The sequence below is a fragment of the Neopsephotus bourkii genome, unplaced genomic scaffold (assembly GCF_033783945.1).
Source record: "Neopsephotus bourkii isolate Nb327-2 ecotype Australia unplaced genomic scaffold, CSIRO-AGI_Nbou_v1 NB_745, whole genome shotgun sequence".
Taxonomy (NCBI): domain Eukaryota; kingdom Metazoa; phylum Chordata; class Aves; order Psittaciformes; family Psittacidae; genus Neopsephotus; species Neopsephotus bourkii.
Genome location: NW_026901243.1, coordinates 2,784,828 through 2,805,839, shown reverse-complemented (window position 1 = coordinate 2,805,839; position 21,012 = coordinate 2,784,828). Strand labels below are relative to the sequence as shown.

General features: G+C 43.9%; 1 protein-coding gene across 2 annotated transcripts in view; it reads left to right on the top strand.

Annotated features, from left to right (window-relative positions):
* Positions 1–10,833: 10,833 nt before the first annotated feature.
* Positions 10,834–21,012, top strand: part of PLCD1 (phospholipase C delta 1) — a 53,076-nt gene continuing 42,897 nt past the window's right edge. Inside the window, exon 1 of one of the 2 annotated variants that reach the window (XM_061354799.1) lies at positions 10,834–11,194. In XM_061354799.1, coding sequence (XP_061210783.1) covers positions 11,161–11,194 — 34 coding nt within the window. In that variant the 5' untranslated portion in view covers positions 10,834–11,160. Of the gene's footprint in view, positions 11,195–19,919; positions 20,188–21,012 lie in introns of those variants that run through there. The other variant, XM_061354798.1, reaches the window with a different exon arrangement.

Below are 21,012 nucleotides of genomic sequence, written 5' to 3'. Positions count from 1 at the left end.
TAGTCTTGGGATATATATTGATTTTAAAAAATAAACGACAAATCCATGGGGTTCAGAATGCATCAGTTGGTTTTTATTTTTTTTTTTAATCGTGTTTTTTGATTTCAGCTCTTTCTGGAAAGAGGGAAAGTCATGTAGAATTCAGGTGGCATTCTTTACAAAGTAAGGAAAATGATGCAGTACTGTCTTTTGCACTATTTCATAGATCTGCATCTGGGTAGCAGAAAATTATTTCTAATTATTTCTAATTCTTTGTTAATTTCTTGGGTTTGGGTTTATACGAAGCAATTCCCAGAAGTACGCTGATGGATGATTCACTTTGACGTTGCTGCCCTCCAGTGGTCTTACTGAGGTGTCCATGTATTCAGGAAAGCCTTTAAAAACGACCACTGTGTTAAATGTTTGTCCTGATCAGGCATTTTAGCAGGTAAAAATACTTCATCGCAATCTAGGAAATTCTCTTGCCAGTGTATTAGGTAAAGTGTGTTTATTAACTACACTGGAAAAGCTATATATTACCCTGTAATTATTGAAGATGCAGCCAAACAGGTATCACTGGAAAGTGGGTCTCCTTTGCATGTTAGCATGTATATCTTGAAGAAGAACTAAAACCAGCATCAACAATCTAACCTTAAAACCCAAGTAAAATTTGCAGACATGGAAAATGGAGAAATAACCTCTCACTTTCAGGTGAAAAATGCCCAACAGCTCAGTTTCTGGAAGCTGGCTTTTCACATTGCACTGCTTCCTTGTCCTGCCAAAGGTTTTTTCTTCAGATGTCCTAGTTAGTTTAAAAACTATATGTTTCTTACAGATCTTGCCTTGATGGCTGTACTTAGGTCATCTCCAGTTCTCCTGCCAACAATCTGAAATAACCTGCAACTGGCAGTTCCACCTGGATATTCTTCATTATTTTCTCTCTTAACATCTTGCATGGTGTTATTTTGTGGCTGTCTCCTGACATGAGTCAAACCTTTCACTTGCTTCCAGTGTACACTTCCTGACTTGAAGCTTTTCTTTGTTTCCCAGACCTCTCTCCTGTATCTACAAGTCTGCCCTTCACTAAAACATGTCAGTGGGTATTTGCCGTACTTCTGCTGAAATACTTACGCTGTAATTTCACTCAAGCCACATGGGATTTTACAAACCAGACACACCCAATATGTAGGAGAAGCATGTGGAAAATGCATACACAAAGGAGCCAGTCATTCCTTTCCGACAGTGTCTGGGCAGATACAACACTCTCTAATTAAGCTGTAAACAGGCTACGCCTCCACGAAGAGATCCAGCTGGAGGGTCCAGTGCTGCTGTGACACTGGGACTCAAGCAGAGCAGAACAAGGGGATCATAATTCCTGCCTGCAGTCTTGCATCCAGCTCGGGCCCCCAGCATAAGAAGGACATGGACCTGTTGGAGGGAGTCCAGAGGAGGCCATAAAGATAATTGGGTGGCTGGAGCACCTCTGCCATAGAGACAGGCTGTGAGAGATGGGATTGTTCAGTCTGGAGAAGAGAAAGGTCTGGGGAGACCTTAGAGCAGCTTCCAGTGCCTAAAGGTGCCAACAAGAAAGCTGGAGAGGGACTTTTTACAAGGGCATGCAGTGATAGGACAAGGGGGAATGGCTTTAAACTGATAAAGGAAAGATTTAAATTAGATATTAGGAAGAAGTTCTTCCCTGTGAGGGTGGTGAGGCGCTGGCACAGACTGCCCGAAGAAGTTGGATTTTTTAGGACTTTTTATCTGGGTTTGTCTCCTGCTCTTCATTCTGCTTTAATAAGAGCATAAGCAAAAATGTGTTCAAAGCAGATGATGACCCTGACAGGCCCAGATTCAGACAGCTTATATTTAGTGTAAACTGTTGAATCCAGAATTCTCTCTCAGTTAGATGCTGCCACCTGGGAGCACTGGGGGTGAATTTTACAGGAATGTCAGCCCAGTGGAGAAAGAAGTTTCTAAGATGAACCTCAGGAGAAATGATTTTTAAATTTTACCTTAGCATTCAGTTCTTTTCACATCCCTGAAAACTGCTAATTTAGGCCAAACTCCACACAGTATCTTCCCTGGCTATGTTGTTTCAGGGAGGTGAATGGGTTGGGCTTAAACGTATTTTTATCCCTTTATCCTTGGGAACTTGGGCATAGACAAATGACTCAGAAGGACAGCTGGGTTAGGGCTGCAAGAAGAACATCTTGCTGTCGTCCCAAAAGATAATCTCAGGGAGACTGTTCACGTTGGGACAAGATGAATGTGGGAGAGCTAAAGCTACTTTCAAAGCACTTGCAAGGGTAGGATGGGGCATGAGTAAATTGATCACAGGGAACACAATGTCACCTGTTACAAAGAGCTGGAGTGCAAGGAGAGGATGTAGGCTGTGGATATCAGAGCAGGGCATCTGACTGATGTCTTCCAGAGAAACAAGGCTCATGGCTGCTGCAAACTGGCCCTATTGGCAGAGATGCCAGGGATGTCGCTTGGGTTTCCTAAGGCCAGCCTGGCCTCATTTTTTATTCTTGCTGCCCAAGTTTGCTCCAAACTGTGCTCCTAGCCTTGGAGGAAACAGTATCTGTAAGAGTACAGCCAGGGAAACTCGGTATGAAAGAAAGAAAATCCACCCCACTGGGATGGGAGGGCAGGAGAGGTGGTGATGTCCTGAGGGCATGCAGAGTCTGTCATCAGAAAAATGCACACTTTCCCGGTGTATTGTTTCATTTTTGCTGGTAGGGAAAGATAAGGCCAGTGCAGCCAAACCACCAGGCTTGCATATGCTTTCCCATGTGAACCCTGCAGTAGATCAAAGAAAGTGAGGAGGCAGCTTGCTTCACCACCCAGATGAGCTGGTGCCTGCCTACAAAATCAGCATCTTCCTTTCTGCCCAAGCTAGCAGAATACATTCAATTGCACCCTTTACTCTGCCCAGGAGATCATGAAGTAAGGGATATATTGTTCCCATTTACCTTCATTTATTTCCATCTAACTGGCCCTCACCTAAGGCGCTGAGACAAGGGCAAAGAATTGTCCTAGTGAGGAGGTCCCAGAACGGATGCTTTTCTCCCCACTATGCCCTGCTGTAAACTGCACCAAATAACTTTTTTTATTAAGCTTATTTCTTATGTTTGTATTATAACACCAGGCTAAGCAGGCTATTCTAGGGGTCATTTACATGATCTTTGAACATTTCAGGGCTTATTTCTATCACAGGAGCTTCCTTAGGATTCTGAGCAAAGAAAGGTTTCCCAGGGAAGGAAGGTTTTGCTGTTAAGACAGTGTTGCATGCAGTTGCATACATTTAGGTGTCTTGTAAGATGCTCAAGGACACATAACATTTTTCCCAGGGACTGACAGACATTGACACAGAATCTATTTGAGCCTGACAGCCTTCTGGAGCAGCTGAAGGCCACCTGAGACATCCCACAGCACTCGAAATGCCATGAAAAGTTCGGTGTCTAGGCAGCCAAGTACTGTTTTTAAAGTCATTAAGTTGAAGGAGCAGCAGTTTTCTCCCCCAGGAGCGGCTAGACACTATCAGTGACAAAGTAACAATCAAAGCGTGCCCTGAAGCTCAGTGACAGTTTAGCAGGGAATCCATCACAGTGCCAATTTTGACCTGAAAACCACAGGTTTCCTAATGCAAGAAGAAATGTTTGCACTTTGGGGGCTTCACTATATTCTTCATATTCAGCAGAAAGGGTGAATTCTTTTTTTTTTTTTAAATTGTATTTAGCCTTAAAAATATACATCCCTGCATCTCCACAGTGCAGACCAGAATTATCCCTGATGCATCAGAAAGCAAACAAAACCCTTCAAAAGCTCATTTTAACCTGGGCTGCAGCTGCCACCTTGGAATTAAAAGCATCAGGTCTGAATCCTCACTGGATAAATAAGAACATAAGAATATAATATAACAAGAATATAAAGCATAAACCAGTGAGAACATGTCCCATTGTGTCCTACTGGTGTGTTCCTGTGCTGAAACACCACATGGTTGCGACACTTCTATGTGAAACTGTTCAGTAAGCCACCAAAGCTGGTTTGTTGGGTTGTCTTCTAGTTTCGTCAGAGCAGCCCTTTTGACCTTTCATGTAAAGAAGATCCACCACTGGTAGAAGCAGAAGTGTGTCAGCTACAAGTGCAATGTCTGTAAAAAGCATAGATGGCCATAGGGATTCTTAACTTATCCTCCACCAAACAAGTGGCCAGAGAAAGTGAGGAGGTTAAGTCTGCAGAATTCAGGGATCACATGGTGGGCACAAGGGTAGTTGATGGCATAATTTGGAGTAAGCGTATGAGGGAAAACCTGAGGAGCTTAGGGAGGTGCTGAGGTGCCACAAGGTCAAAGGCAAGGGCCAGACCACAGATTCAAGGTTTCATCCTCTGGTTCTTGTGCAGCCCACAAGCTCATAGCTGGGATCCCATGAGTATGTATTAATAACAATCTGTGCTTTAGTTTCCGGGTATTGTTCCCACAAGCACGTCTGCATGCAGTTGCACAAACTGGGTGTCCTACAGTCAGAGCGGGTGCATGTCTCTGTAAAAGGCTTTGCTGGTTTAGGTGCCCTACAGCAGGAGCAGGAAGGAAATGAGTCATTTAAGCTTTTTTCTTTTGGTTGCATCAGGCTCGCAGAACTGATGAGGAGGCACCAAAAAATAATAAAATACTTCCTGAATGGGCAACTTTTATGGTTCTTTTTGCACCATGATACCCCCTCCTTTTTTTCTTTTCAAAAATCCAAGTAACACCACTAGCCAGAGGAATGTGGCTGCATTTGATTCAGTATGGATCAAGATTATAAATGACTGATTGATCACAAGTAGAAATGCATGATTTTGGAAGTAGCTGTTGCACCTTTACATATAAACTTAAGTTCTACTTCGCATGTAAAGCAAAGGTTCATTATTCCCTCTGTAATAAAGATATAGCATGTGAACTCACACACACCACACTACCTCTCTGAAGGTACCTATTTTTAGGTACTTTAACATCTTAATTTAGTCTTCTTCATTCTTTTCAAAGGCTTCTCTCTCTTCAGTGGCAGTTTATTGAACTGTGCTCCTAACTTTCATCTTATGAGGTGAAACTAAATACTAGAAGAAACTACATTAGAGGTTAGGAATACTCTTTTTGAATACATTTGATGAGATTTACATGTTCATCCTTTTATTCATTTAAGAAATATATTAATCTAAAAATTTATCTAGTAATAAATTGTCATCTTGTCTGATCTTTTTTTGGTGTTTTTTTTTTGCCCTGTATGATTTCAGTATGTGTCTTTCTCTTCGTCTCATGTCTGGCTTTTAAAACAGCATTGTTGATTATAAATTAACTCCAAAAAGGCTGGCCATTCATTAGTCCTCTGGGAGACACAAATTCCTTGCATACTTTCTGCAACAGACATCTGCTCTGGAGATGTCAGCAACACAAGAATATTTTCCTACTCTGCATGGATTGTTGTGATGGGGCCGAGGGAAGTCTGATATCATTGAGCTTGTGTGAATGTAGTTTTAACTCTTTGCTGTCATAAATAAAAACATCTTATTTGTAACATCACTGATTACCTGTGTCTCACACTCTGGAATCAATGATCTTCATGTGTGGTTTAAACTTGTGGGACATCTTACACAAAATAGCATTTTTTGAAATGTAGACATACTTCAGACTTCCCTTGCTTTCTGCGCATTCAACATTCATATGAATTGGTGCTGTGGTTTAACCCTAGCCAGCAATTAAGCGCCATGCAGCTGCATGCTTACTGCCCCTCACCAGTAGGGGATGGGGAGGAAAATCAGGGAAAAAAGGTTAAAAAAAAAAAGTAGCAATAACAATAGTAGTGCTAATAGGGAAAAGAGAGAGAGGAATAAACCCCAAGACAGACAAGTGATGCACAATACAATTACTCATTACCTACTGACTGTTACCCATCCCATCCCCAAGCATTGACTGGGGAGTCCTGTTCAATTTCCCCCAGTTTAAATACTGGGCATGAAATGCTGTGATATGGAATACCTTTTGGCTAGTTTGGGTCAGGTGCCCTGTCTGTGCTCCCTCCCAGTTTCTTGTGCCCCTCCTCACTGGCAGAGCATGAGAGACTGAAAAGTCCTTGAGTTAGAGTAAGCGCTACTTAGCAATAACTAAAACTTTGTTGTGTTAACAACATCGTTCTCAGACTGAGGCCAAAACACAGTACTGTGCCAGCTACTGGGAAGAATTAACTCTACCCCAGCTGAAACCAGGACAATTGGTTACAATGAAAAAAGCTGCAATCAGATAGTGATATCAACAATTGCATCTAATCACTGTGATTATCCCAGTTACAAAGAACTAAATAACCATTATGACATTAATCATCAACATTCCTTCATACTTAACTTCTATACCCCAGTGCTATTGGTGCAGGTAAGAAGAGACATGTCAAACACTCCTGATAGCAGGTGACTTGGCCTGATGATTGTGGTTTTTCAAGGTTAGAAATGACCTCTTGAACCTGCACATCAGTGGTTGTGAAGCTCAGTGTCTCAGCTCTGCTGTAATCTGAGATATATCAGAAAGAGCCATTAACGGATAAAGGTGGCAAGAACCTGGGACCAGTCTTCCATTGTTCTTCCTACAGTGGTAATAACTCCAAGTAATGTTTTCATACCAGTAACCCAGTACATTACTAGATTCCCCAATTAGGTCACTGTTTCTCATTCATGTAAAGTTAGCTTCATATTAATGGCCAGACTTAGTAAATCATTCACAGAGTTGTAAATCATATGTAGCTATCTTGTATTGGGTGGCTGATCCATGCTGTTTACTGATGCACTGAACTGAGAAGCTGATAAAATGTATGCATGACATTTTCTCATTCACCGTTAACAGATGAGCTTTTCATAGTTTTAACAGAAGACTATGGGGTACCCCAGCCCCCAAAATAATTATTGCTAATAAGTGTTTAAAGCTAAATGTACTTTTCTGCACAGTTCTCTGGCAAAGACATTTTCATTATCCCAGAATCAAAATATCTTAAGTCAAGGAATTCAACATTAGAGGGCTCACTTAAACCTAAATTTGTTACAGCACAGAAATGCACAAAAGTTACACTCAGACACTCATAAACCTATGCTATAGTGACAGAAAATAAGTAAACAAATATGAAATAAAACTTTCAACACAAAATTAGTGTGAAGACAGAATTAGTGAGATGTCTAAATCATATCTACCACTATTGGACAGAGGTCAAATTACTTAAGTGTCTCCTTTATACTGAAATTCCTAGAGTTATAATGAACTTTTTGGAACAACTAGAAAAATCTAGGTCTTTTATTTCTGAATTTTATGCATAATCTTGCTTTTTCCTCTGTTTTCATATAATTTTTCAGTCTGAAATCAGTGTGAGACTTGCTGAGTGTGTAACTCTGTCTTTAATTGCAACCAATATATTAATAGATGGCTCTCTTGACTGTTTCATTGCTTTATTTGGTGGTTAGAGTGGCTCCTGATTACTTATACTAAGTGGAGGGAAAACATTTCCAAATACTTAAGATATCCAGAGTCAGGTAGATGTATTTCTGGCTTAGTAAATCAAATTTATCTTCTGCTCAGGCAGAAATACTTCATTAATTTTAATGGGACTTGCACAGGATTATGCCAGCAGCAGGTTTAGTTTTACATATCCCAGCATCTGTCACTTCTTTTTCCCATGGCCATGTACTGCTCTCCTGAATAGGAGTAACTGTTGCAATAAATGGATTAAATGCAGTTGTATACATCAACATCATTCAGTCCAAAAATGTTTTGGCACAGTGTTCTGTGGTGATAAACAAGGCATCTGGCTGCCCTACCCGTTCAATGAACTTTATGATACTGTGTTGTGTTAATTCCATTCCAGCCTAATTTATAAACTACTATGAATTATTTTGTCCACTGAGGTGTCCATAAACCCAATAATCTCATAGTCCTTGGACAGTCATAAATCCCATTCCTGAGGTTTTTCCAATTTATCCCCTAAGGGAACGTGATTTCCAGAGGTACTGAGTTCTGACAGCTGAGCCATGAGGCTGCTTTTCCCCACACTACAATGTGTTTCTTGCAGGTGAAGGATCAGCAGCTGCCAGAAACCCAGAAAAAAACTGTCAATAAGTAAATGTTGGGTGTAGCAGTCTCAGTGGCAGGACCGGTCCTTTGAAACCCAGATCTAGCACAGGCAGGATGTGCAATGTGTAATCAACAAGAACTGTGTCCACCTAACAACAGACGGTACTGATAACAGAAAAGTAATGATACCTTTACAAAAGGTGAGTCATCATGGCGACTGGAAATGGCCATCCAAACTGATGTAGGGCCCTGAGCAGTTCCCAAAATGTAAAAGGGCAATTGAGAATTTTACATTTTGTTGTCCATCTATTATTAACTGATTTACAGGACAGTTGGATGTAGAGACCCAATGATCTGAGGATGGTAAGACACCCTATCTAAAACAGTAAACAGACTGGGAAAAGACATGAAAAAAACATTTCAGCAAATAGCTAGATTGTAACAGAAGTGTCTGAAAAATTCCAGTCCCGCTTCTGCATTGACATGAACTCTATTTAATATGACATTTTCTTTTGTGCTGCTTTCAGTAATCCTCCTGCTGACAAAAAAATCCAGACACATGGCTGCCAAAGCGCCCTGCTGGTCATATAACCCCAAAATGCTCCTTACACTCCTGCTGTGTCACAGCAATGGAAATCCTGAGCCGTTTTTGCAAAGCAAACAAAGCACTTTGCTGTTATCTTTTGGAGAGGAGGTTGGGAACATTTCTGTGTGATGAGTGGGGTGTGTGTGAGAGTCTGAAAGGCAGAGGGAGCCAAGAGGCATCTTCTCCATAGGAAATACTTGGTGATCAGGTGGTGTAGCATTCCTCTGAGATGAAAAGCTAGTCCTTCCATTGCATACAATTAAATCAACATTTGAGTCATGCTTTCGGAGTGGAGATAGGTAAAGTGCTTTGCTTTGGGTTTGCTATGATTTATGATTCACGGTTGGATTGAATCCTGTGAACATTTTTTGCTTTGAACACTGCAAATACTGTCCTGGGCTGTGTGTGCACTAACAAAAAGAAGGCAAAGCAAAGTGGTACAGGCGTTTGAAAAAGGAGAGCTCTCCTTGACTTCCCATAACTCCAGGTGAGCTGATGATCTCGGCACCCCTACATATGGACCTGCTGGAGGGTGTGTTACAGAGGGAGGCAGGCTCCTTACCCAGCCTGGCTGACATTTAACTTCTTCCAAGCTCACTTCCATAGCTAGAGAGCAAGTGGGTTAATGAAGGTGTGTTCTCTGTTAAGTTCTTCACTGTGAGGGTAGTGAGGCACTGTGACAGGTTGCCCAGAGAGGCTGTGGGTGCCCCACCTCTGGAAGGATGCGAGGATGCAATGGGGCGTGATACAGAGAAGAACGAAGGAGTTAATATAATGCCATTTCCCATGACCACTTTCAAACTGCCCTTCTCTACTTTTCCTCCCTTATAAAAATGGTAATGGCCTCATCACCTCAGCTTTACTGGAGTTTCCAGTCTGGCTGACTCAGCCACCAGCCTCCTGTGCACTCACCCCAGTACTTTTCCCTGACTCCTGAAAGGATGGGTTTTGGTAGTGTCCTCCAGAAATCCCACTACCTTGAGGTTTTTGGGGCTGTACAAGGAACCTCTTGGGTACCTCCACCTGCTGTTCTGCTCGCCAGCATCCTACCTTTCTGCCAGTTTGCTCCTGTCTAAATCAATGTCTCCTTGTCTGTGGGTTTGCAAAAGGAATGCTCCTGAGTCCTTTGGAAAGTGTTTAGCAGAGGTGATGACACCCCTTCCTCCCTCCCCACCTCCCTCCCTCCCCCCCATGTTATGCTGGCGGCCCTGAGAAAGAAGAGTGGACTTTTGAATAATCACGGGATGGAATCTCTCCTCTTTTTCCCCCCTCCACTTGTTTGGTTTTGTTAGCTTTGTACTAGCATGAGGAGTTCTGCTATATTAGGGCAGTTTTCCTTGGGTGGTGGCAGTAGCCTCATATTTGTGGACTGTAAACTATCTGAGAGCAAGTCTGGGCTGTTAAAGGAGCAGCCCAGTTCCTGGCAGGGAGGGACAAACAGGCTTAGTCCTAAAGTATTTTTCAGCATGTATCTCCCAGATTTGTCATCATTAGAGAGGGACTTTTCCCTCCTGTTAGTGGTGCTGCTGGCTTACAGCTGCTGAGGAGTGAGGGCTTTGAATCTGCCAACTCCATCCATTGGTTGCATCAAGGTAACCTAAATAACAAGAAATTGAAATGAACAACAGCAAAACAATAACTGAAACCCTCCCTCAAACATTCAAGTAGAGGGAAACTTTATTTTTGCACACTGGATTCTGTCTTTTGCTCTTCCCTGTTTGCCAGCATCAGCTTTTTACTCAAGAGTAGAGGACAGAGTGGAAGAAATCAGTTCCACTCAGTAAAACCCTCAGGACAACGTAGTTTTCTTTTTCTGCTTTCTGTTCCACTATCTCAAATGCAAAACTTGTAACTTCTGCTTTTAACCTCATGCCTCTGCGAGCGTTTGTGGTTACAGCTTCTATGTCTACATTGGCAATTTGTGACCTGCTTTTTTCTTTCCCCTGAGAAAAGAAATATGCCCCACTACTATGCAAAAGCTCTTTAGACCCAGACTCTGACCAATGGTATCTGTTTGAGGCCCTCTTCTTGCTTTGGGGTACCACGAAGGACAGATTTGCCGCACTCGGCGCCTTCTGGAAATCTTGCCGGAAAGGAGAGGAGCTTGATAACGTGCCAGGAACAAGAAAAGAAGCATCGCTGTGGAGCTGCAGCGGTAGCGAAACGCGGGAGGCTGGGCCAGCGGTGAAGACGCCAGATCTCAGCGGGGAGGAGCCAGGGACAGCGGCGCCGGGGTTCGAGCGCTCCCCCTCAGTCGATGCGCTGGGCAGGCGGCGGCGTGCGGATGCGGGAGAGAAATAAATGAGGAGTCATAGCGAAGACCTAGTATTTCTAGCCAAGGGGAAGGAGCGGGCCTCTCGGAAGGGAGCTGACTTTGGGGATTACTGGAGCAGGGGGAGCTGAGCTCACGGGTCTGGCTCCCACCCCGGGCCAGCGCTAACTTGTGGGCCCAGCTGCTTCCCGGAGCCCTTTCTGCTGCTGCACAGCGGCTTACTTTGCAGCAATGGAAGCGAATGGTACTTTCCTCGCTTGTAACAGTAAGTCTGTAGAAATGTCCTTGCGTTTCAGCTGTCTTATCTTGTCCAAGAGCTTTATTTTCCCTCCTCTCTCCTCTCCTCTTCTCTGCCTCCACATTCTCTCACTTGGAAGTAAGGTAGCACAGAGTCGGTGTTACAGAGATACGACAGATTCTTCTCTGTAATAGGGTTAGCTGCGTTGGTGGGAAAGGTGTCATGGCTTGGTAAGTGTCTGCAAATCCAGAAAAGTTGATCCAAATCTCCTGCCCTTTACGGTGAAGCTGAGAGCGGGACGGTTGCTCAGCTAAATAAACTCTCTGGGCTCTGGTGAAGACAGCAGAGCCAAGATAAATCACCTCGGCTCAGGGTCTGCCCCCAAGACTCTATAAATGTTAAGTACAAAATAAGTAATGTTTCTGCAAAAGAAGTCCTCTCTGCCCTTTAGGCAAAGTGATATTTAAGAAGGTTCTATTGGTACCAAGACTGGGAGGCTTGCCTTACAGACAGGGTAATGAAATATCTCTTATTCCCTTGTATGACTTTAATAGATTGCTTTGTTACCTCTTCACTGTGTTTTACTTACTCTGATGAGCAGAAGGAACTCAGAGCTGTGATAGCTACAGATTGAAATGGGATATTGTGATTCCACAGAAATGGGAAGAGGCTACAGTGCCTATTTTTGTTTCATGAGGTAGATGCTTTCTTACTATAGACGAGCTATGAACAAAACTAAATTAATAGAGCAATACGTGATTGACCATAAACATCATCAGTTTAGCATTACCAGGAGAAACATGAAAAGGTTCCCACAGGCTCAAGTCTTCCTAGATGCTAGAAATCAGGCAGGAAGGTGAGACAGAGGTTAATGTTATATTTGTTGTAGGTATCTCATTCATTATAGAACCACTGGGGAAATAAAGCTAAGAAATACATCTGGAACTATTGAAATATTTCCTATTCTGGCCTGTGGGTCATTTTTTTCAGCAAATATTATTCAGCCTTCTGGGGTGAAGAGCCAAGAAGAATTCAGTGGCTATTTGTTAATCTGTTTTCATCTCTCAAGCAGAAAAACACACAATGTTCAATGAGCCAAGCTTTTAAAAAAGTATTTACTGAAATTCCTTGACACATAACACACACAAGTGCCAAAGTCACTCTGAATGCCAGACTACTTAGACAAGAAAAGTTGCTCACATGTTAGTTTGTTAGCAGAATCAGACTTGTGCAAAGTAGTTTGTAAGACTCTGGTGACAGGTACTGTGGTTTGTAGATATGTTTTCTCTATGGTATGTATGTTGAAACTCAATTCTTTCAGTTTCTCTCTTTTTTTTCCAACATAGATATAGCAACAGCTGTATTTACCATGTCAGAACACCTGAGATATGTTCTGATAGTAGAAGTGGGTATTACTATGGATGAGAGTCTCCTGAATTTTTATATAGTTTTGTTTGCTCCACATTTGGATAGAGATCTAAGTCCTGGGAAGAAAACTGAGCATGTTCCCTTGTCTCTGCAGAGCCAGAATAGCTACTGTGATTTAGTGGTCTGTGCCTTGTATTTTGAATGCATTAATTCAGCTGGATGGGCTTCTTGTTGCTTGTTTTATAAAGAGTCATCCACATTTAGCACGCAGTGAATCTGCTAAACTCTGTGAGCTATTAATAATCTTTGTCTTGAACCATGAGTTAGTTGGTTTCTGAACTGGGAGCTCTTGTGCTCACACAGAGTATAGAATAGCTAATTTGTACTATGCATTGTTCTTATACGTTGACTTTTTCATCCAAGACACTGTGTACATTGTGCAGGGAATGCCACAGCCCTGTTACGGAAATGCCCTTTGCCACAGCCCAGGGTGAGAATCAGCAGGGAAGGATGGTAAAACCTTAGAAAACAGGCCATTTCCTTGTTTCTTCTGCAGCTAGTCCTGAGCATTAACTTCTAGATTTAAATTTCCAAATGAATCATCTCTACCTGCCCTTCTTAGCTGAGAGCACTGAGGAGGCTCCTTCTGGGCTTCAGCCTCTGTGGGTGGAGGTAATGTTACTTAGGATCAGCCCTGGTGACTTTGATCTCCTTTCCTACAAACAAAATACTCCTAGCTCACCTCGTCTGGTGCAGGTTGTGCCTGATGCTTTACATGGGAGTTTTTCGAGCCGTAGTGTTTCCAGTAGTGCAGGAGAACTTGCAATACTGACACTTGTCAGAATATTAAACATGCAACTTGTTCCATTACAGGACAAGTAAAATTAATTTGGGGTCTTTTTTCATTTTGACAGAAAAGCTGCTAAATTTCCAATCTGAGCAATGTCTGTTAGTAAAATTAAAGCCCACAGTGGGTTTTGAGATTGTTGCTGGTGTGCAAACCCTACAATCAGGCCCAAGAGCAGACGAATTGGGGCAAGACATGGCTCAAAAGTAGGCGACTCAGGGAAAGAAGATGCTTGGGGAAAAATAGAGTTTAATGAGGAAATGAAAGAGGAGGAAGAAGGAAATGCAGTTGCTTGGAAAACCGCTGCATGTAGCAGAGATGAAAGGATACAGCCATCTACAGGGAAAAGCAACTGGGAGAGGTGTGTGAGGAAAAGATGGTTTGTGCAAGATCTGGAAACTCAGCTGACTGGGTAGGCAGATGAGGAAGACAAGGATGTCGATAATTTGGGAGCAAAGTATAGTTTCCTTTACAGGAGACTGAAATATGTAATTGGGTATTTATGAAGGAAAGCTGCAGACAAATACTTAGTGATTCGATCATTCAGGGTGGGATTCAACTGGCTAAATGTGGGTCTCTGCAAGAAATGCTAGGTTTTTAGAGATCTAGAGAGATGAATTGTACTCTGTCTTCTCCTGGCCCCTTGTTCAGTGCATGTTAAATACCTAAATACTACAAGACTAACCCCCAGGCCATGTGTCTACTAGGTCCTTACAGAGGGTGGAGGGTCTCTGTCCTTACTCAGCCAAGCCCATGAGAACGGAAGGCTGCAGAGCCGTGTCAAACATGGAGGTTTCTCTTTTTCTTTATGCAGGTAGAGAAGATTTTGTCACAGTTTCTTCTAAACCAGGATACTTCTACACCTTAAATAAGTTTAGACAGTGTGTGGGGGGTCATTCTCACATCTCAGGCTGCCCCTCATATGGATGCCTTTTAAAGCTCTGTGTTGAGATAACCATGTAACAAATCTTGTTGGCTGTTTTTGGCTAAAGTTAGAAGTGATGAAATTCCAGACAAATCACTTGGGGGGGGGGGGGAGATTAAATAATACATATATATGCTCCCCTAGTTTTGCGTAATTCAATTGTGCAATTTAATTATTGCACAAATTTTGCCCTGCTACAGAAACGCAACGAGTGACCTGCACTTTCTCTGTAGAAGAAATTTCGGCTCCTGAAGAAAAGGTCAAGAAAAGCTATTAAGTGATCTTAAAAATAAAAAAGCTCGGATCAACCTACAGTTGACTTTGGTTTTATGAAAAGAACATCTTCATCAGTGTGTGCCCAGAAACACAATTTAGAAATTAGGCAGCTAAGCTGCATGAGTGCTTCTGGCTGTTGCTCCTGGTGCTATCTATCAAGTTGATATCCTTCTTTTCAATTACTTTCTTCACGCTCTTTTCACACCAGCAACTGGAAAAGCTATAATTTACTGCAAGCCAGTGTTTGTTTTAGTGCCTCTCGCTCTGCAGCCAAATCTCTGTATGCACTGTAATGGAGGGACCAGTGGAAGGTATGAACCAAACCTTCAGTCTGGTTTGGTGCAGTGAACTTCAGTAAGGTGTTTTACCTGGATTTCAGTAAAAGCACAAGGCAGTAGCTTTTGATGGGTCACAACCTGGGCACAGATCCAAGCTCCCTTTGACTGACCCAGACTGGTAGAAAGATTCATGAAGATTTTCACAAATAAAGGTCACAATTTGAACTGCCTGTGAAATGTCTGAGCAGGCAGCCTGGCTTCGTCTATACAAACCAAAGCCAGGGCTCTGTACTGTTTAACTGCCAGTACATTCCTCAGCATGGTTTTGATCCACAGCAAGCTAGCCCATAGCATGGTCTGGGTGATGGCATGGTCCTGCAGCCCTTTGCAGTAGGCGGTCTGGATATAGCCAGCCACTTTTGGAGAAAGATAGCTGGGCTGGGCAGGCTGATCAGACCAGGGCTGGAGAAGTGACCATTCTCCCAGAAACCTTGCAGACAAGGCGAGGCGGCCAAAGGATACAGAAAGTGGTGCTGAAAAATACTGGGCATGGTGACAGCACTGATGTAAATGCACTAGAAATCTGCCCACCATAGGACTTCTTGCCAGCATGCCAGCAAAGGAAGGTTTTAGGCAGTGATTTGAAGGGCAGCCACAACATGATACCTAGGGAGAACTCCTCCTGTATGAAACTTTAAGGTCACCCTGCCCAGGCTCAGCAGGACCTCTCAAGCACCCCGGAAAGGAAGTAGAGTTGGCAAAAAGAGCAAATGTAAGGAAGAGAAGAAGGTTTGCTGGTGCTGCCACAGGCTCTGTGGAGAAGCCCATTCTCAGTGTCACCACAAGGTGGAACTTGGTACATACCACATGCACCAGAGATGCACCCACTGTCAAGAAGCAGGAGCATCTTTGGCCAGAGATGCAGCGATGGTTATGGTCACAGCACCCACCCCCTGGTCTCCACTCCCCGGAGGGAGCAAGGAGGGGAAGGCTGGTGTAGAGGAGTCACTGACGTTTTCTGCTGCTGGTGAGAAACTGACTATTCTCAAGCTCTGCCGTGACAGACTGGCCCTCTGAGGATGTGAGATGTGAGTGGGGAGAACAAGGGTGAGAGCAGTGAATGGTGTCCTGAAGGTAGCAAGGGAGTAGGGAAGAGTGAGGTTTCTATATGTGGGATGTGAGAGGGCATGAATGAAGTGAACAATGGACTCCAGAGGGAAAGGTAGGGCAGATTGGACCTTGCAGACATGGGTCTTGCTGTCCTGTTCTTCTGGCAGGGTTTCAGCTCGACAACAAGTAGCCGTTGCTGGGACCACATTGATTCCAGGCACGGGCATGCCAAGGAGCTGGTATAAAAGCCAGGTTAGATATAATTGTAGGGTGGTGACAGATGACAAAAGGGGCATCTGCAGAGGCACTTCACAGGTAACATCGGTGATTTGCAAAAGCACTGCAGAAACCAACTAAATCCCTGTCACTTGGTGAGTTTTCTGCTTTTCCAAACAGCAGCCTCTGCCCAGTGCTGCAGCTGGTTGTGCTCATTTCCAAGCAGCTGCTGCACTAACAATATTCCTCATACTAAGTATGCAAAAGTAATCCTCATACTTTAGTTACCATCAGGAACTTCAGATTCTGAGTGTTCCATCGAGTGACAGAAGGTTGTCATGTTACTATGCGTCAGCTGAACTACAGCTTTCCCAAACTCTCATGGATTCTGAGTTCACCTGGACTGAATGTTCTCATGTTTGCTGAGGCCAAGGAATGTGTAGGGGTAGACACTGCAGTTCATTAATGAGCAGTGACACTATGACTGTGCTATTACTCTTATTAAAATAATTCTATTGAATTTCACTGTGAGGCAGCCTGGGAGCGAAGATGAAATTAAAATGTTTCTTCAAAGAGTGGTGTAATGTAAAAAAGACCTATTTTTTTCTTCTGGGCAGCAAATATAGAGCAAGGGCACAACCTTTGGCCTCTTTAGTGGGAAAATCTCCCCTTAGCATGATACTTGTTATTTGTTATGTAACTGCCATAGGCATTAGCAGTAATAATAAATAATTTACATCATGTGCATGATGCAATGGGGAAGTGGTGAGGTCATCACCAGCACAGGTGTTTTCATTCCAGGCCCAAATTATCACAAGTCTGGGCAAATCGGCAGCTGACTTCTGTCACGTCACTTGTGTCAGAGTGGTGTAAAGAGACTATGATCAGCATTAGGGTTGCACCACTTTTGGTATTACCCAAATGCAATGGTGGAGGGGGAACAAGTCCAGCCCCAAAGAGCTCAAAACCAACCTGCTTCTTCCTCTCTGAAGTGGGAATAGTGTTTCCTTAGCTCCTTTAGATAAGGATGTAATGGAGATTAATTCATTTTGGAAAAGCAGCCTATGCAATAATAGTTTTCTCACAGAGCCGATTTCCTACCAGACTCTACAGCCTTTCTATCTCAAGTATCTGCTTCCTGGATATTAAAGCTAACTTTAGGAGCATATTCTGACATCCTCGTTCACATCGATTTCCATTTGCTCAGTGAGTAATCCAGCTGGAATTGATAGGATAATTAGCACATCCCCAATCCTGGGCACTGGGACATGAATAACTTCCCTCATGTGACTAGTGCCATTTATTTCGGTCATGTGGCTAAAATTGCATGCTTGAGTGTTTGCAGGCTTCAGACCCAGTCAGGTGTTGCCTGCAGTGAATAAAGGCTAGAGAATTTTTCCTTAAGCCTTTTGCAGGAATCACTTCCTCCAGAGCAACACGTAACACCAAAAAACAATGCCATGTAACCCACAGTGTCACATTTACCCCTCAGGCTTTGTCTGCAGGATGTGACATTGTCTTTAAATGACCTCAGGACCACAGCATATCTAGATCTGTTTTTTCCCAAAGGAGGGCACTTCTGGTCCGATGAATTCATCTTCATTTTAAAACCAAACTGATTTTAAGTGCCTTATATCTCTGAAGCACTCACAGCCTCACACACTGCTGTTCTATAGAAAGTGTTTAAACTCGGTGACTGCTGATCCTGTGCTTTGTGTGTTCAAGCTTCAGGGATAAGTACAGTAAGATGTTCTCTGAGAGCTTAGAAAGCTCTGAGCAGTGCTGTTGCTGCCACTGCTTATTAGGAATTAATGAGAAAATGAAGCGCAGAGGCTCTGTGTGCTCCCAGATTGATCCCTATGGAACTCTGGCTGCTGTTGGACATCAGTTGATGCACAGAAGCAAATTGTGTTGCTAAGGCAAGTATGGGAGAGCACTCTCATCCCCACTGCTTTAATTGGACCAGTCTCTCCAGTACAATGTGAAATATGGGAAGTGCTGAGAGACTGCTAGTTAGTATCATCTAGCCATTACATCATGGTGCCCACCTCCTAGCCATGGCAAAAGCAAAGCTCCCAGCTCCCAGGGGAGCACCACAGAGATCATGCCTCTGACATCCAGCCCTGTATATATATGCAGGGATCTTAGAAAAGGCTGAAAGGTTTCCTCGAACACGTACTGACTGCCTGGCTAACATGCTCAGCAATGTCTCATCCAGAAAGTGCCTTTATTCTTTGCTGTCTGTGATTTGTAGTTGCCATGTGTAAATAAAGCATTACTAGTTGTACTGCTGTTCAAGGACATACGATGGCTCTGTCTTGTCCTCAGAGAATTTCTTATGTGTGGCATATGGCAGTGATTAATGACTCTTATCCTGACCTTGTGCTGGTCAGATATACCAGTCCTTGGTGTTTATCTGTGAGTATTGATAGACCTTCCTTCAAAATGCAGAGAAAGAAGGGGAAAATGGACAGATCACCAGAGATGAGGTGATAGAGAATGTTTCTAAAACCTCTCTTGAATGTGAAGGGGGTGGTGAATGGAAATGCTGGGGATGGAGAGCCTTCAGTTATGTCTCCAGCAGAAATGGTGGCATGTGGTTTGCTGTCAAGTTTCTTGGACATATGGTGGTTCTTCAGTAAGAGACATTCACCCCAACTTGATTCCATCTCCTGCAGTATCTTCACCCTTGTCTCGCCTGGCAGGGCAGCAGCTAGCGAAGGCAATGACAAAAACCCACAGTCTGTGATAGGGTCTGTAAACTTGCCTAAGATGGAACAACTTAGTAAGTATAGCTGCTGTATTTCACCACAGAATTGATTATGGCTAGGGAAGAGAAGGGTTTTAGTCCCAGCCATTGCCGGAACAATGGGTAGTGGTCATGAGTTTCAGCAAATGAAATTTATACTGGTCATAATGAATTCTTCACTAAGGTCATTTAAACTCTTGAACTGGGATTTAGATTGGCTGTGGAGTCTCCATCTTTAGAGATATCCAAAACTCACCTGGACAAGGTTATAGGCAACCTGATGTACTTTTGAAGGTGACTCCACTTTGAGTGGGTGATTAGGTAAACTAGAGAGCTCCAGAGGTCCATTCCAACCTGAATTATTCTCTGATTCTGTGCAACCAGTGACTTGTTGAAACACTGGTGGGGGCTTGTTCCTGTACGAGACTCCAGGATAACTTTGGATTACAAGAATAAAGCCAGAGCTATGCAGAAATGCAGGGTGACTCACCCAAATCATACAGGAAATCAGTGGTAGAGAAGACACTATCCAGAGTCTTAGGAAAATGCTCTTCTCTAGGTGGAAAAAGAAGAGCATTAAAGCACAGTTTCCACGCAGCTATTGGGCTGCGTCTGCCCTGGCTAAAAGGTGTTTTTAGCTTTCTCTTCACTGCCTGTCAATGGGAACAGCACGGAGTAGCTCTGCACAGAAGAGAAAGGGTGGAGCCAAGGTCCCTCTGATCCAAGCATTTGTGGGCAGGCTAAGCGGACAAGCCCTAGGCACTGATTAAGAGCCACAAGCAGTATCTGGGACTCCTCCAGCCCCTGGAAGTGACGTCTAAAAACCCTCTGGCATACGGCTGTAGGAAAACTTGTTCCTTCTACCTGGGCAGGGGGCTGGCAGGCGGCTCGGTGTGATTTTGCATCCAGCGTGTGCTGGTGAGCGAAGCGGGAGGAGAGACTTCCCACGGTCCCACCCCCGCCTGGACTCTGCCCTCCCCTGCCTTCCTCTGATTCTCTCCCGCTGCTGCCTCCCTCCGCGCCCTCCCCGGAGCCCCGTTTGACATCGCGCACGCTGGAGGCTCCTGGATGAGCAGCGATCCCCTTAGGGGTGGCGTAGCCCCCCGGCCTTCTCGACGCGCGACGCCTCTCCCTGGGCTCCACACTGGATCATGCAGTGCTTCCGAAGGCAGCCCAAGCGCAGCGTGTCCCAGGAAAACATCCTGCGGGAGCAGAGCCGTAGAGTGGCCGCATTGAATGGCATGAGGCTGGGTAAGGGACAAGTTGGCCAGACCCTCGGCACTTCCACACGCTGGCAGCCGCTTCATTTCTGCCTCTTTTCCCTGCGCAGAGGCAGTGCTCCACCCTAAAGGCAACTCCATGGTTATTTTTAAACTCCCGAGGTTTCTTTTCCTTTCCTTTGCCTGTAACCACCCACCAGATGTGTAAACCGCTTCGTTTGAGGCATCAAAGTGGGACCTCTTTGGCAAAGGGTCGGTTTCTAAATCTCTTGCTGGGCTTTTTGAATTGTCGCTTGTTGAGGGTGTTTGGGGAAGGCAGTGCCCTTTTCCTGTCTGATTTTAGGACTTCTCAGCGGTGTATTGCCAGTTGCTGTAAGAACCCGAGGAGCCACTCAGAGGTCTGCATTTGCCAGATGAAAAGAAAGAGGAAACCCAGGGAGTTTTGTAGCTTCTGTGGTGGGCTATGAACTCCTTGCTGGTTCCTGCTCTCTGGAGAGACATCCCAAGTGGATATGAGTCCCTTAATCTCTGTGGCTACAGAGGGCAGGTGGGAATGGAAAATCGCCATTTACCCACCCGAGTTCTTTGGATTTTATTGGGAAGGATTTCTGCCCTTTTAAGCTGGCAAACTTGACTTATGCCTGGTTTTAAACCAGGTGGGAGAGGGAGAGCAGGCAGGAGGTGGCTTGTTTTGAAGCAGTTGTAATTAATGTATTTATGTCAGATCAGCAGCTTTGCAAGTGAGCAATGCAGAAATACAGATTATCACTGTATTACATGGCATCATTCTACCTATCTCCATAGTGAACTCAAGCCTGGCTTCCACCATGACAGCTATTGTTTTATTGTGTTTCCT